Source organism: Filicampus tigris, chromosome 13, assembly GCF_054856515.1.
Source record: "Filicampus tigris isolate MCC_2025a chromosome 13, RoL_Ftig_1.0, whole genome shotgun sequence".
Lineage (NCBI taxonomy): Eukaryota > Metazoa > Chordata > Actinopteri > Syngnathiformes > Syngnathidae > Filicampus > Filicampus tigris.
The window spans coordinates 20,141,755-20,157,209 of record NC_141229.1 but is presented as its reverse complement, the minus strand read 5'-3'; the positions used below and the strand labels follow the sequence as shown (position 1 = coordinate 20,157,209).

Below are 15,455 nucleotides of genomic sequence, written 5' to 3'. Positions count from 1 at the left end.
TATGATTCTTGATCCACTTCATTTTCACTTCGATTTATTTGAAATTGATTTTGTATACGTGTGGTGGTAAATTGCAGTGATGTACATATGGCGGCAATATGTGAGCTGTCGAATAGTTCAGTCGCGAAATGATGGCATCACCCAATTTGCATCATTGATCATGTGCATGCTGTGATGGACGCTGTAGGACAGGGGTGTCAAACTCATTTTTTGTCGGGGGCCACATCGCAGTTATGGTGTCCCTCGGAGGGCTGTTATGACTGTGAACGAATATGAATGTATGATCGCTTTATAAGATCGCATATACAGAACAAATTGATGGATATGGATTTGTTCAATTATTTTTCAACTTATTTTATAGGGGAGGATTGGTAACAAATAACACACATTGCAGTATCTCATATATATATGTGTTGTTAAAAAAGAAAACAATTTACAATAAACGTGAAATTGACGCACATGGCTTGCCTTCGCGGGCCACATAAAATGAGGTTGCGGGCCGGGCCTTGAGTTTGACATGTGTGCTGTAGGAGAAGAATAACGTTGTGGCAGAGACAAAAGGTGAGTGGAAAAAACCCCAAATATGATTATAATTGCAAATGAACTTTTTTCTGTCAATTCTTGTTTCTTACTTCGTCACAATTCCAACCCTCCTCCTCTATGCGGGCTTGGGACAGGCAAAAGTGACCCTTACACACTGAACTGTCTGGACGAGGTGTGTATCTTTAAATGCAGTTATTTTATTGAGAAAAAAAGTTCACATTCAGCCTGCTGTGACTGTAAACCTAGCAGAGAAAAAGGGCAGAAAGGGGCAAAGTGCCCCCTGAGATGGCTCACTTTCAGGTCACTAAAATAATTGCATTTGACTAGTTCTAGGCGCATCGAACATTTTCTTATAAAGAACATTTTTGGGTTGACTCACTGTTTTTAAGTCTTGACAATTCTTTCTCTCTGTTGCCTCTAGCAACATGTGCTACTACCTCTCACTCCCTCACTCATTCAAATCGTGATGTTAAAATTCAAGAAGGAGAAGATAAATTCTGTGAAGTGATGTCTAATGATTTTAGAAGAGTAACTACTGGAGCTGTGCGCAAATGGAAATTCCGGTATTGATCGATACCAAGTAAGTACTGGAGCCAGTATTCACGATACCAAGTACTTTTAGGTTCATAAAATGTAATTCAAATCATTTTTCAATAAGACATTTTTAAGCAAATTAAACATACATTTGGGGGTTTTAACCATGGCATAATATAATATCCTCAATGAAAACATACCTGGATTGTTGTTTAAATTTGCACGTCGTGGTAATCCTCATATTGTGGAAGAGAGACAGTGACTCACTGTCTCTCTTCCACACTCAAAGAAACGTCAGCCAATGAAGTTCCTCTAAATCGACACATTCTCCTGTCTTTTGATTAAATTCTTTATGGTCAAACTGATTATTCTCAGATGTAGATGACCGTTGTCACTGGCGACAGGTTTGTCTCGTTTACTTGCGCGTATGCTCAATGCACGGAATGCGCGAGGAACCCGTGAGAAACCAAACAAATGTAAAGGATTGATACTTGCTCTTTGGTATCGATACAATACCAGATCCTCACTTTAGTATCGATTCTATGGATACTTGGATCGAACTGCACGGCCAGAGTAACTATATTCAGAATACTTGGCATGCAAAAGCGACGTGTTAGATTAGTCTTTACTCGAGAATGCACATATTTCAGAGTGATGCGTTAGTAACGCGCTACCGGCATCGCTGGCTCCATCAGTGTCTAAAAATATTGGACAAAGGTCTCAGTATGATTCTAGATGATTTTTTTTCCCCCCGCCGATTCCAAATCTGCCCTAATTTTTTCTCTAGCACATCAGGTTTTCATAAATAATAATAACAACAATAATATAATATGTAATACAGTAATACATTTAGTCATTTATGAATGAAGGGTTAGGTTCAGCAACAGGTGGAATATTTTTCATAGCTATGAATTACAACGCATGGTAAAATTTGTATTGCACAAGCTTTTTTATCGATCAAATTTAAACAGGCTGTGACGCTTTCACAATAAATAGCAATCTGTATATCACCAACCGTAATTAAAATTAATTCAACGTACTTGTTAATTAAGGAATTCAGAACCTTTCGAAGATAAAATTCAGAGCATTGATATAAAATCCAGTGGCATTATTTTATTAAGTTAGGAAATCATCACATTTAAGAAATTCAATTATATACACCGACTAAAAACTAAAAAAAAAAAGCTTGACCCCTGAAGCTCATTCATGTTACAAAATTTCCATTTCACATACACATAAATAATAATAATAATCTCATAATAATAGTAATAACAAATTCCTGATGTCCTTAAAACAGATCATGCCCAAATTTCCCAGTGCTCATTTGTTCACATCAGGGGAAAACAAATATCCAAACTATTAAATACAACATAAAATACATACAGTAAAGCATCATTCACCATGTGTTCCATGGGAAACAAAGAAAAGGCAATGTTTGAAGAAATCATTTCTCATTAAATACTGGAAAACCTTCCCAAAAGGTTCAAGTGAGGTCATTTACAACATGTCAGAGGCAGGGTTGTAACCATTAAAGCAACCAAAAATATACTATACTAATTACTGCTGTTTTCCAAAATCATATCGACATTGATGACATCGATGCAGAAGCCTCAGTCAGAGCTGCGGGTGGTGACGCACGTCGCAGTCAACAGCCATGCTGAACTCAACAAGTTTGGGGCGAGCAAAGAACGGTTGGAAAAGAGCAGAAAAACGGCCATTCAGTGTGGCGCTAGTGCTCCTCCTTCTCTCGGCCTTTCTTGTCCTTCTCGTCTTGCAGGGCCGTGCCCAGCTTCTTGATGAGCACCGACAGCACCTTGTCCAGAGGGTCCATCACGCCCCTCTGGAGCCACTTGGGAATGGTAGTCCTGGCATGGTGGAAGCCCAGTTTTTGTAAGATGTAGTCCACTCCCACTGGGTCGATCTTGCGGCCTGTCCAGGAGATGAGCCTGAAGGCGGAAGCCGTGTTTCGATTAGTGATCGTCTCGGGCCAAAATACAGCAGGTCCTCGGTTTACAACGGTACCGACAGACGAGGGTTCCAGATTACCAACGGACCATTGTGATTCTGCTCGCGCAGCACAGCAAGACAATGACATCGCGCCACAAAAAAGGCATGCTCAACTGAACCTCTTTCCATTTATCTTTTTATATTTATTTATAAATGTTTATCTTAAACTACTCTTTACTGTAACTATGACTTTGCGATCGTGTCATCGGCGGAACTCATAAACCGAGGACCCCATAGAGCACAACAAGAGTTGCGGTTCTTTCCACATCAAAACAGTGGAAAACGAGGGCTTTAAAAGGCTCTTCAAAGTACTGAAAGCTTAGCTGTCTTAAAATGTCTTTTTTTCATTTAGGGTTTTATATACATTTTAAATATGTTTTATGTTTAACATGAGGGAAATGGTCAAAAAAGTGCAAATTAGTCTTAGAAAACGATCATGATAAAATCATGATCGTGATTTTATTTTTAAAACATTTTGATATATTTTTGCCATATCGCCCACCACTATGCATGATAAATGGCATTATTATTTCATACGTAAATAAGCCAGAACACGAAGGTCGCCCCAATACTCCTGTTTGGGAACACTCGGGCTTTCCTGTTCCCCATCGCCGATGGGGAAAGGTGCGTGGATAAGTCCGAAAGTTGTGTGTCGACATTGCTACATGAAATCGGCGGCTATGTTGCGGCTAGCACGTCGAACATGCACGGCATCATCCGACTGTGAATGTTTCTTAGACGAGGAAGCAAGCAGTCTTTTTCGTCAAACTTAAATATAACTTAAATATATGCACACACACACACAGTATATACACACACATAACTGTATCTGTAAGGAGATGAATGACAACCGACCTGAGAGTGGGCTCCAAGTGCCAGGTGTTGCACATGAACTCCCTCCAATCCACTGTGGTGTAGTTGATGCTGTCGTCTTTGTCCTTGTCTGCGGAGCCATCATCGTGGACGGCCGTGGGGCTCTTCTGGCCTGGCCGAGCCGCAAACATCCGTGGGGCGAAAAGGGCTAAGGACGCAGTGAACACAAAGACATGTACAACTGTTGTCTAGCACCCTCTCATAACCGAATGCTCTCCTCTAACAAATGTTCTCTTTCTATTCTCTGCATGTGAATATATACATGTATGCTCTAAAGCTCCATCTATCATCACCTATGAACAAACAGCTGGACCTCTCACCTTTTTCTTTTCAGCAATTAATCAACAGAACAATGCAGGTGTACTCCAATGGTCACAATAATGTCCACACCGCAGTTAATTAATAGTAGGGCCGACCAATTATGGCCCTTCAAACATCGGCCAAATTGATCAGCCAAATGGCTGATGTTTGTACTCTAACCGTTAACAGCAGTTGTTCACAATAACACTGGCCTCATTATTTATTGCATATAAATCTATACCGTAACCTGGAATCCTTAATTATATATTGCACAGTATATAACGAAATTTGTTGATAAGGTCATTTTATGGATCCGCCACTCAAAACAAAGCAATTCTTAATTTTTACAAACCATCCTTGGGCGAGCAATGCAACTTTTGTAAGGAATTGACCTGTCACTATTTTACACACAACACAAAGTTACGGTTTGTTTAAAATAAAACCAAATAAAAACAAAGTGCAACATAAATAAATAAAATGTGTTAAATATGAGGGCGGCACGGTGGTCGACTGGTTAGCACGTCCGCCTCACAGTTCAGAGGTCGTGGGTTCGATCCCGGCTCCGGCCACCCTGTGTGGAGTTTGCATGTTCTCCCCGTGCCTGCGTGGGTTTCCTCCGGGTACTCCGGTTTCCTCCCACATTCCAAAAACATGCATGGTAAGTTGATTGGACTGTCTAAATTGCCCCTAGGTGTGATTGTGAGTGCGGATGTTTGTCTCTGTGTGCCCTGCGATTGGCTGGCAACCATTTCAGGGTGTCCCCCGCCTACTGCCCAAAGACAGCTGGGATAGGCTCCAGCACGCCCGCGACCCTTGTGAGGATAAGCGGTATGGATAATGAATGAATGAATGAATGTTAAATATGACACTAATTCAACTACTGGTAACACAAATACGCATGTGACAAGAATGAATGTCCTTATAACTTCATTAATGAAATGCATTCCGAAAAGTATTTTTATTTTTTTAATTGACTCCTGCTATTCGTGGGGAATAAGGACCAGGGGTCTCACTTATCAACGATGCGTACGCACAGAATGGGGCCTGAAACATGCGTACGCAACTCCCTGCGCAAAGTATGTGACCTATCAATAAAAAACTCGACGGGAAAAATTGCGCAAGTGTACAGCGGTCGGACTTATCAAAGCTGCGTGCGCACAAAACAGCCGTGAAAGATGCGTCAGCAATGTGCTGAGTTAAGTACGTGACCCTCTCCCCCCAAAATTCAGAAGCTTCCTTCAGCAACTCTCCTATCTCGTAACTATTGAGGAATAATCAAAGGACACAAAAAACGGTCTATTCTTTTATCATCATTTTTGCATTTATTGTATATTGTCAATGAAAGACTAAACAGTGCTTCAATTTCTTGATCGTGCATCGATGACTGAAGTTGCAACAATATGTCACACAAAAAAGCAAACCAACTCGGGGGGCTTTGTATTTACTTAATTCGGACGGTTGCACATGAATAAAAATAACTGACGGATAACGGACGTAATTGTCTACTCTTAAAAATATGTAAATATAGTGTAAAAAATTGGGCTATCTGAGTTGTGATTTGTGTTTTGCTGATCGAGTTGTGTTGTTCCCGAGGTTCCTGAATGCATTGCGTGACTCGCTGGATGGGAGATGTGTGCGAGTGAGGGAGGAGTTAGCGGAAGGCGAGAAAGAAGAGAGATCCGTGTGTTCTTATGACGGTGTTCTGTTTTTGCACTGTAGTTGGAGTCGGCTACGGCCCACAGTTACCCCAGTAGCCGTGTTGGAATAATAAAAAGGGAGATAATTAACCCATTAAGCCCGGGAGCGCATAACCGCGTTTCTACCACTAGAGCCGGGAGCACTGTTGCGTCTTTCTACCTTTCAAACCGGGAGAGCGGATACGTCACTGTCCTTTTTTAATCCAATTCTCTGTCGGCGCCAATTTAATGCATCAGAATATACACGTGACCGTGTCGCGAGACGCGGAGGATGTCGTGGAATTTTTTCGAGCTGTAGGTAGGCTAAAGGCGGACGCCGTCGATCGCCGGGAGCTCCGATTAAAGTAAGTAACGGCTGTGATATATGGACGACGTGCACGACCAGTGGAACCAGTGATATGATATGGTTTGTAGACAATTACGATATTGACGTCTTTGTAACAGAATAGAGGACGGTAATTACCACTCGATTTAAAAAAAAATTAAAATAGTGCTTCTCTTGCACTGACACGTTATTTTTACATCTTCGATAATAATAATAATAATATATAATAAAATAAAAATAGTAATAAATTCTGCCTGTGTGAAAGCCACGTCTAAGATCTTTAAGTCTTTTGGAATTATGTTTCTGTCTGCTACAGGGTCTGAGATATTAATCATTTTGCAAGTGTTGAATTTCTGGGAGAACTTCAGGTTTTCAAGGGTTATTCCATAGGCGACCTTAGGTTTTGGGGAGCTGTTGAGAAAGGCGCTTTAGGCCTTAATGGGTTAAGATACCTCTGATGTCGTGTCTTTGGAAGACGTTATAATATGTTCGTTTTACACAAGTTTGTCACGTGCAACCGATGTACATGTCTGAATTAAATAAATCCAATTGATATTTTTTTTTCGCGGCTACACTTGCTGGGTCGCACTTGGGGTTCGAAGCCGCACTCACGCGTGAGTCACTGGCCGGGAACCAAATTGCGCTGATTGCTGAGCTAGAACATCCCGGCCACCAACGATGCAGCCAGCACTTTTTTCTCTATTTTGTTGTAGATTTTACTGTAATATACACAAGTTTATCACATTTTAACCATATGCGCAACAAATGTACACCAATTACGTAAATTGAATAGGCTACTTTTTTCATTGCAGCAACATTTGCATTTCCAAGTTGTGTCCCTCTGTCTGAGCGCACACCTGTGCCTGCCATCCATAACGATGGAGCAGCAATTAAGTCTCAATGGGTCGCACCATCCCAATTTTATAATCATCTCCATTTAAGTCCGAGCACTTTGTATTTCCTTCTCTCCTGCCGGTCGTGTTTGTTGATATTTTTTGTACGATGCCAACTTAGGCCACCAAACAAGATTCCCTTCCTTGTTTCCACCGCACTGAAAAGCATTGTGGTCATAATTCATCTTTCACAAAGCATTGGTCAGCATTGCTCATTCGTTTTCATGTACTGCTTTTGCACTGACCATATATGGATAGATTTGGCCATATAGAGGGCAGTACATTCGATAGGTACGTGTACGTACGCACAGTTTGATAGGTCGGATTTTTTTCGTACGCCACTTTCGGATTTTGTGCGTACGTACACTTTTAGTTTGAATTCTACGCACTCTTTGGTAAGTGAGACCCCAGGCCAGCCAGCCAATAGCAAAAATCTGCATATAACTGACACCCACTGAAATGCATTTGGGAAGGGAAATATGCATTGTGTATTTTTTAAATGATTCAACTGATTAATTGGTAATTGGTATTTTTTTTTCTGCCAAAAACCTGCATCGGGTTAATAAAAAATCCATATCGGGCCCTGCTTAAAACTGATGATATTTTGGTTCTTGGTGACAAATACAAACTGATGAAAATGTAGTCTTTGTTCCTCTTTCTAACCGTACTGCTGCATGAGAAAAGAACTCTTGGCTGCCCCCTTTACTCGCTCGCCACGCACACACATGCGAATGCGCACGTGCCGGCAGACAGATGTTTTGCGTGGTTCCTGGATACTGCGGATTTGACTGACAAAACAAAAAGAGCGAAAAACCTTTCTCTTTCTCTTTCAGGTAGGCAGACACCATGTCGTGGAGAAACATGATGAGCTCGGCATCCATAGTAACGCAGATATGGTCCGTGAACTCCGTCACTACGCTGCACTCTACCTTTGGTTTGCTGTTGGAATCTGGGAATAAAAAAAACATACAGAAGCTACATTTAGTAACATTGACAATCCCAGCAATGGGGCTGAAATAAATATCCCGCAAGTGATACATGTCCCCTCCACACCACGTCTGTTGCAGACCAACTTCAAAGCAAACGAATCATGAGGGAATCTCAACATGTTGCTTGACGGAGGTTTGCTAAGTCTCAGGAAAGTACCGATCCGTGATAAAGAGACTTGCTTTGTCACCTAAGGAGATTCTGCAGACCATTTGTTGTGTATTCCAACACCCCACGACCAGACATTGTGGCAATCCTTGCTTTGAAAACTCCATTCAATGAAATGCATCCACACAGCAGGGGGGCACGTCAAACCAAATTGCTGGACCAAGACTGGACCCCAGGGATGGACGTGGGAACTGCAGTTACAACCTTTTAGACAGTTTGCATATCGTCGCTGTCATGTGAAAAACACTTATCTCCATTTTTTTTCATTTTCTTATTTTGACATGAATAGTGTTTCCGCGTTACAGACATCGCATTAATGTGAAAAATAAAAAAAGTTTCCAAAATTGGAGATAAGTGTTTTTCACAGGACAGCGAGGATATATCAAAATGAATTATTCAAAATTGTGTTTATCCTGCTAACTTTACTTTGATGGATCAGCTAGGCCTGGATAATAATCATTTTCCTGGACATGTTTATGACATAACTGCAGGTTAAGCGTGATGACCTGCATAAACTGAAGCATAAGACGGCCCTGCTCCTCACCCGAAGGCCAGGAAAACCATCCAGCGTGGTCCCGACGAAGCTCTAAAAGCGCACGGGTTCCAAGCCACGAGAACCCTACCAAGCTTGTTTTCCCTGATTCCTGCCCCCTTTCGTCCCATTTTTGTTTTTCTTTTCTCTGACTGCAAACAAGTCGAAGTTCCTTCCACCTGCTCACCACGTGAGAATCCGCTGATCAAACATAAGCGCCAACTTAACTTACTACATACATTTAATGAACGCCAACAGCCACCGTCACTATAGTCATCACTACCCCTTCTCGTGCTCATCTATTAGACGTCCCATTTTTCTCTTACGTTCCATTCATTTCTGATCTTTTTTTTCTCTTCTGACAGTGTTTTCGAAGGCAGCGAATGTTACGTTCACGCCAGAGTTCGTCAGGGTTCGTTCAATGTCGTAAATGTTCGAAAAACGTTTGTCGGATGTTTGCCAACAGTTTTTGTGATTATTCTTGACAAGAAAAATAGAGGCCAACGTCTGGCGACCGTTTGCCGAACATTTGCGAGCTTGAACAAACCTTGACCAATCCTGACGTGAACATTTTTCTACCTTGGCCAACAGTCGGATATATATATATATATGTCCAGCATGACTATATATATATATATATATATTATATATATATACTATATATATATATATATATATATATATATATATATATATATATATATATATATATATATATATATATATATATATATATATATATAATCCATCCATCCATTATCTATACCGCTTCTCCTCACAAGGGTCGCGGGGCGTGCCGGAGCCTATCCCAGCTGTCTTTGGGCAGTAGGCGGGGGACACCCTGAACTGGTTGCCAGCCAATCGCAGGGCACACAGAGACAAACATCCGCACTCACAATCACACCTAGGGGCAATTTAGAGTATCCAATCAACTTACCATGCATGTTTTTGGAATGTGGGAGGAAACCGGAGTGCCCGGAGAAAACCCACGCAGGCACGGGGAGAACATGCAAACTCCACACAGGGAGGCCGGAGCCGGGATCGAACCCACGACCTCTGAACTGTGAGGCGGACGTGCTAACCAGTCGACCACCGTGCCGCCAATATATATATAATATATATACTATATATATATATATATATATATATATATATATATATATATATATATATATAATATATATACTATATATATATATATATATATATATATATATATATATATAATATATATACTATATATATATATATATATATTATATATATATATATATATATTATACATATATATAAAAAAGCTCTTTATTATAGCACCTCTATCATATTTAAAGACCGATTTAATGAGGTTTTTCATCATCTAACTATTAAACAATCCAAAATTTGACGTGGTGCCCCTAGAGGCAAGCGGGAGTAATCAAGACATTTCTCCCGTCTCTGTATTAATTACCAGTACCTACACTCTTGCGAGTGACCCCTATTATTGCTACATGACCTTAAAATTAAGTAGTAACAAACCACAGACGCATGCGGTCATATTAACTGATTGAGGGCTTGAAACTGTGGAGACTCTGTTCCAGGATTCTGGTGCTCACATTTTGGAAAATATTTTTCTCTCAAAGAAATGAAAACGGCAATAGAAAAATCTGCCACAATCATGCAACACAACAGCACAGGTTTGTGTCATAAACCAATCACTATTAATGTTAAAGGGACCATCTTTAATAGCCTGTCTACCAAAAAAATACAGTACAGCTGTCTAGAGTGCCTGCCCTCCCATCAACTGTGAAATCAAACAACCAACTAACGCTTTTCATTATTCCAAAAACGTGTATGTGAGCGAGCTGTTTGGCAGTATTGTATAACTTTAAGAGCGTAACAGTGGGGCTAATTTACATAATAGCTGCAGCACCGGGTTTCTCCACCAAAGAAAGACAGGACTATAACATGATGACAATCCAGAGCCATGTTCACACATTGTCTGAAACACTAGCATGCAAAATCAAAAGGTCAGCAGAGCTGCATTGAGTTTTGTTGGATTTACAGATTAGTGTTAGTTTAGCTTTTGATAAGCAGCACATATTACTCGCAGACATTGCTGACTCCGGGCTACTTGTGTTTGTTGTATTTTTGGAAAATGCACGCCACCTGACAGAGAAGGCTCATCAGGATCTTGTACATGGATGGACTTGAAGTCCAGTTGCATTCTGGGAAGGGCAAAGATGGTCTCAGTCTCGTGGTTGTAGCTGGAATTGCTTCGGAAGCTGCTCAGCAGACTGGAACTCTTGGCAGTGGCTCCACTCTCTGGGTTGTTGGCTTCCACATTCCTTAGCAAGTTCAACTCTGAAGTGAGCGATAAAAAGAAAGAGTAAGAACTCGTTTGAGCTGAAGGTCAAAAGATTCTTTTCTTAACTCTATCTCAGATATTTTTCATGAAAGATGGTCTGCTTCAAGAAAGACTGAAAGTCGCTCTTTCAGGGGGCATCATTACCCTCAGTACTGTACTAAATTTCTAAAAAAGCTAAATGACAGCACTAAGCTTCATTAGATAATCTGTCAGTAAAATTAGCGTTCCATGAATTCTTCAAAGAATTAAACCTGTCAATGATAAAGTTACTGAATATACTTTTTTTTTTTTTTTTTATTGTAATGAGATTATATTATAGATCATTAGAAAAAGAAGAAGCAAAGTCACCTTCATTCCTCATGGCAGTGACATAATTAAACCATTCTTTAACCGTGGCGACTCCGTGTGGAGGGTTTTCGTGCCGCCGCCGCGTTATCTTGGTAATGGTGGCCATCGGGCTTTCCAGGGCACCACAGGGTTTGGTCACCATTGTGTTATGACCGAGATGGAAGTCCAGTGTTTGCACAATGTATGTGGAATCATCCTTAGAACCTGTGTTAGAAAACCGATCGTAGTGTCAGGCAGCAACTTGGGAATAATAAGAGGTCGGAGCAATGAAAGCTTTCTCTCACCATCTTCCAGTATTTTCTGTGCTTCCGTCCAGAAAGCGATATTGGGCTCTTCCAGGTGGAAGAGAGCCCACGACTTAGAGCGGAAGTTGGGCCCGTGGAAGCAGGCCAAGGTCATGTGATTGCCATGGAGACTCATTGAGCCACCCAACTGCACAGCGTCTTCAGGCAGAGGCATCTGGAAGAGGGATATGTGGCAACCTGCAATGACCTTCAGCACCCCGGGCCAGTGACGGTGATGCGCTGCATCCATGTCTGAATGGCAAATCGTTACGGGAAACAAAGTGAGATCATCTTGAAGGGAACACTGTTGATTAGCACTCTTTTGCAGCCATCCATATTTCATAAACTGTATGCTACTTTTATTTGCCCATAAACAAACAATAAAGAACTATTGTGTATTTTCCACTGCACAGTACTTCCTTGGCTTGGCTCAGCTCTACTCGACCTAGTCTTTTTTACATTTCAAAATGTTACCATGGGAAACTGAAAACGGAAAGCGCTATCAAACTAACAAACGAGAACACCTGCCTGTATTTGCATCACAACATGTGACTGTTGGTAGGGACGGTTACTTTTAAAATGTATTCCAGTTATCCCTGTTAAAACAAACACCATAATATTAAAGTAATGTGACTTTACAACTTTTAATTACTTTTGGATTACTCAATACCAAATATGCTAATGAGGAAAAATAGCACTACGTTATATATTTGGATACAGTGGACCCCCATTATTTGCAGGGGCTAGGGACAGGGATGACCCACAAATAGCAAAAATATGTGTATATTAGAGGTCCATTGAAATATATATTTTAAAATATAAATATCGATAGATAGACTTGATCCAATGAGGGAAAGTAGATTTTCTTGCTCCATAAAGTTGTTGTTATAAAGAGTGAAATGGGGGTGAAAAAAGACAAAAGAGGACAAATTAAGCATGTGAAGGCAACATTTGCTGCTGGTAACGGTAGTCCCCACTCATCGCCCCCCCCCCCCATCTCACCCACACGCTCGCATGCACGCACTGTAATTATGATACGTTGATGATGATGATACGTGACATCATCTGCAAAAAACTGTTTTATCCCAGTGGCAACTTACAAGTCTAGCCATTTTTTGCTAAGGTGGTGATTAAATAGTAAAACTGTGGATGTTTTATGACAGGAGGGTAACACTTGACTTTCGTTAGCTGTGCAGCGGCTACCAGCTATGGCTCCGCAATACGAAGCAGTCCTCGCGACAGCTCACCTTTTCTTTGTCAATGTTATTTAAGATAAATCGGTCCTTCAGTGAATATATTATATATAACAGTGTACACCGGTCACCACTTCCTGCTTTCTTCCATGTTGCCTGCTTTCAAACTGTCTGTGTTTGGAAGATACATCACAGACAGTGCTCCCGCCTCCCATTTGCTCGCAAAGACTGTGCGAGTGCTCTTTCATCTATCTGTTGCGGCTCTGCGCGGCTTGGGAAAGTCAGTAATAAGTGTCCGATTGAAGTGCATGTTATTTGTCCCAAAAACGTGCATCATGTCTTCTTAGTAAGTCAAAGTTTTTGGCCACTTTCATATGTGGTCCCAGATTGGATACCTTCCTGATTTTTTATTTTGCAATGCAACCACAGTCTGAACCTCCAGGTTGCATACATCCAACAGTGATGTCATCCGAGCCCAAAATCCTGGCAGCCGTGAGATTGAATCTGCAAAGTTGTGTTTTGAGTAACAGTATTGCCTTAATATTTGACTTTAATCCCACTTGAAACATGAAGCATAGAGTGGACATTGACAGTGATAGTAGTAATTCAGTCACAGCTCAGATAGTCTCCTTTTTTACGTGTGGTTATAAAGTGACGTCATCTTTAGTGACGTCTCCATGAAATGAGATCGAAAAACCTTGCCTCATCATTTCCGACAAATACTGTATTTCTACCTCTGACCGAATCGCTCCACTGTCGAAATGCCCCGACACGCTGCACTACATTTACGTCCGTAAACACAACGCCTTTTTTTGCGAAAAAGACAGCAGTTTACAGTCCTGCGTAAAGATGAAAGTGTCTTCCAACAGCCATGATTTGGAGACGCTGTGCCCAGAGGTTCAGGAGCAGAAGTCCCATTAGCTCATTCACTGCCATTGACGAATTTACTTGTCTTTTCACAGTCCAGCCATTCAATCCAAGGAACTAATTTAGATTTTTTTCACATTTTTTCAAACATTACAGTAGAAGATGGTCTGAAAATATCTGGCAGTGAATGAGTTAAAAAGGTAAATTAAAAATTCAGGCAGTTATTTTGCAACTATTTATTTTTATTGAATGAAAATAGTGCTTTTTTCCATTGTATTTTGAAATTCACGTCAAGGCTGCACGCTCCCAAATCCCAAAAGATGACGTCTCACTGCATTTTTGTTTGCTGGATGGATAATTTAAGTTCATCTTTTTGATTTTTTTGAAAGACCTTCAACTCTGTGATTTTTTTTTTGTTAGAGTTCAAAATGTGTTCATTTAATAAAATAAAATTTTCTGAAACATGGGTTGGACTGCATGTATTTCATAAGCAACATATGTATATTCATATAGGCTAACATCTTCATTTCAGATGTCAAAAAGTGTTTGCGGCTCCCAGGGTTTTCTTTTCCGTGGAAACCGGGTCGAAATGTCTCTCTAAGTGTTAAAGGTTGCCGACCCCTAAGCCAGACGAACGGTGACAATTTATCCAATTGTTGTTTTCAGGGCTCAAATAAACAACCCGGCCGATGGCATCTTCCTGCCTGCGTGGAAATTGTAATCCTGTGAAATAATCCCCATTTTTAATGAATTTATCTGTAATTTGATTACATCTTTTTTTTCTGAATACAGTTCGATTGTTTTTGTATTCTGAATAATGCCAGTACATGTATTCCATTACTCCCCAAGCTCGATTGTTGGTTCTGTTCAGGAGGTACATTTTATGACAGGAAGAACTGAGGGCAGCTCGAAAAATAACTGCTGACAGCAAAGTGAAGTATTGCAGTGTATAGCTGCAGCAACATAGCAAGCTAACAATGCACAGTAAATAGCATGCGTGTTATTCTTTGTAATTTCTAACTTTGCATCCTTCAACGTCACAATGGCTGAGCTCGGAATAATACCCTATCCAATTAATAGCACTCTCTAAAGTGAGTTCGCCATTTTGTTGTGCTGTTTGAATGCATGAGTGTAGGTTATCCACTAGAAAGTGCCCCCAATTAGGGCTGCACGATACACTAAAAGAATATTATCGCAATAATGGTATGCGCAAATGCTCCTCCCAAAAACATGTGATGAACTAATACCTTTCCCTGGGTGTTGTAGGCTTTGTGGCACGCGTTGGTATTTATCTGAGTTTCACCAATCAATCAATCAAGTGACTTGACTTGCTTGAAATTTGGTGACAACTCAACTTGCCTTGCTTGATTTTTTTTCTCCACAGTGACTTGAGACTTGAAGGTTACGACTTGAGTGACTTACTCTCACCTCTGTTTTTAGATTTTCGGCATGAGACAGATTCATGAGTAGTGCGCAATATAAGTAGTGCAACATATCACAACACGGATGGACATAAAGCGCTAAGGTAACGTTATTATGATTGATTTATTCAATATGTAT

The 15,455-nt window shown here is 40.7% G+C and overlaps 1 protein-coding gene across 1 annotated transcript in view; it reads right to left on the bottom strand.

The window, feature by feature from the left end:
- Positions 1 to 2,170: 2,170 nt before the first annotated feature.
- bltp1 (bridge-like lipid transfer protein family member 1) overlaps positions 2,171 to 15,455 on the bottom strand; it is a 106,583-nt gene continuing 93,298 nt past the window's right edge. Inside the window, exons 86-91 of the mRNA XM_086050629.1 lie at positions 11,836 to 12,087; positions 11,552 to 11,755; positions 11,005 to 11,199; positions 7,987 to 8,121; positions 3,940 to 4,105; positions 2,171 to 3,023 (exon numbers count right to left, since the gene is read on the bottom strand). Coding sequence (XP_085906755.1) covers positions 2,807 to 3,023; positions 3,940 to 4,105; positions 7,987 to 8,121; positions 11,005 to 11,199; positions 11,552 to 11,755; positions 11,836 to 12,087 — 1,169 coding nt within the window. The 3' untranslated portion in view covers positions 2,171 to 2,806. The remainder of the gene's footprint in view (positions 3,024 to 3,939; positions 4,106 to 7,986; positions 8,122 to 11,004; positions 11,200 to 11,551; positions 11,756 to 11,835; positions 12,088 to 15,455) is intronic.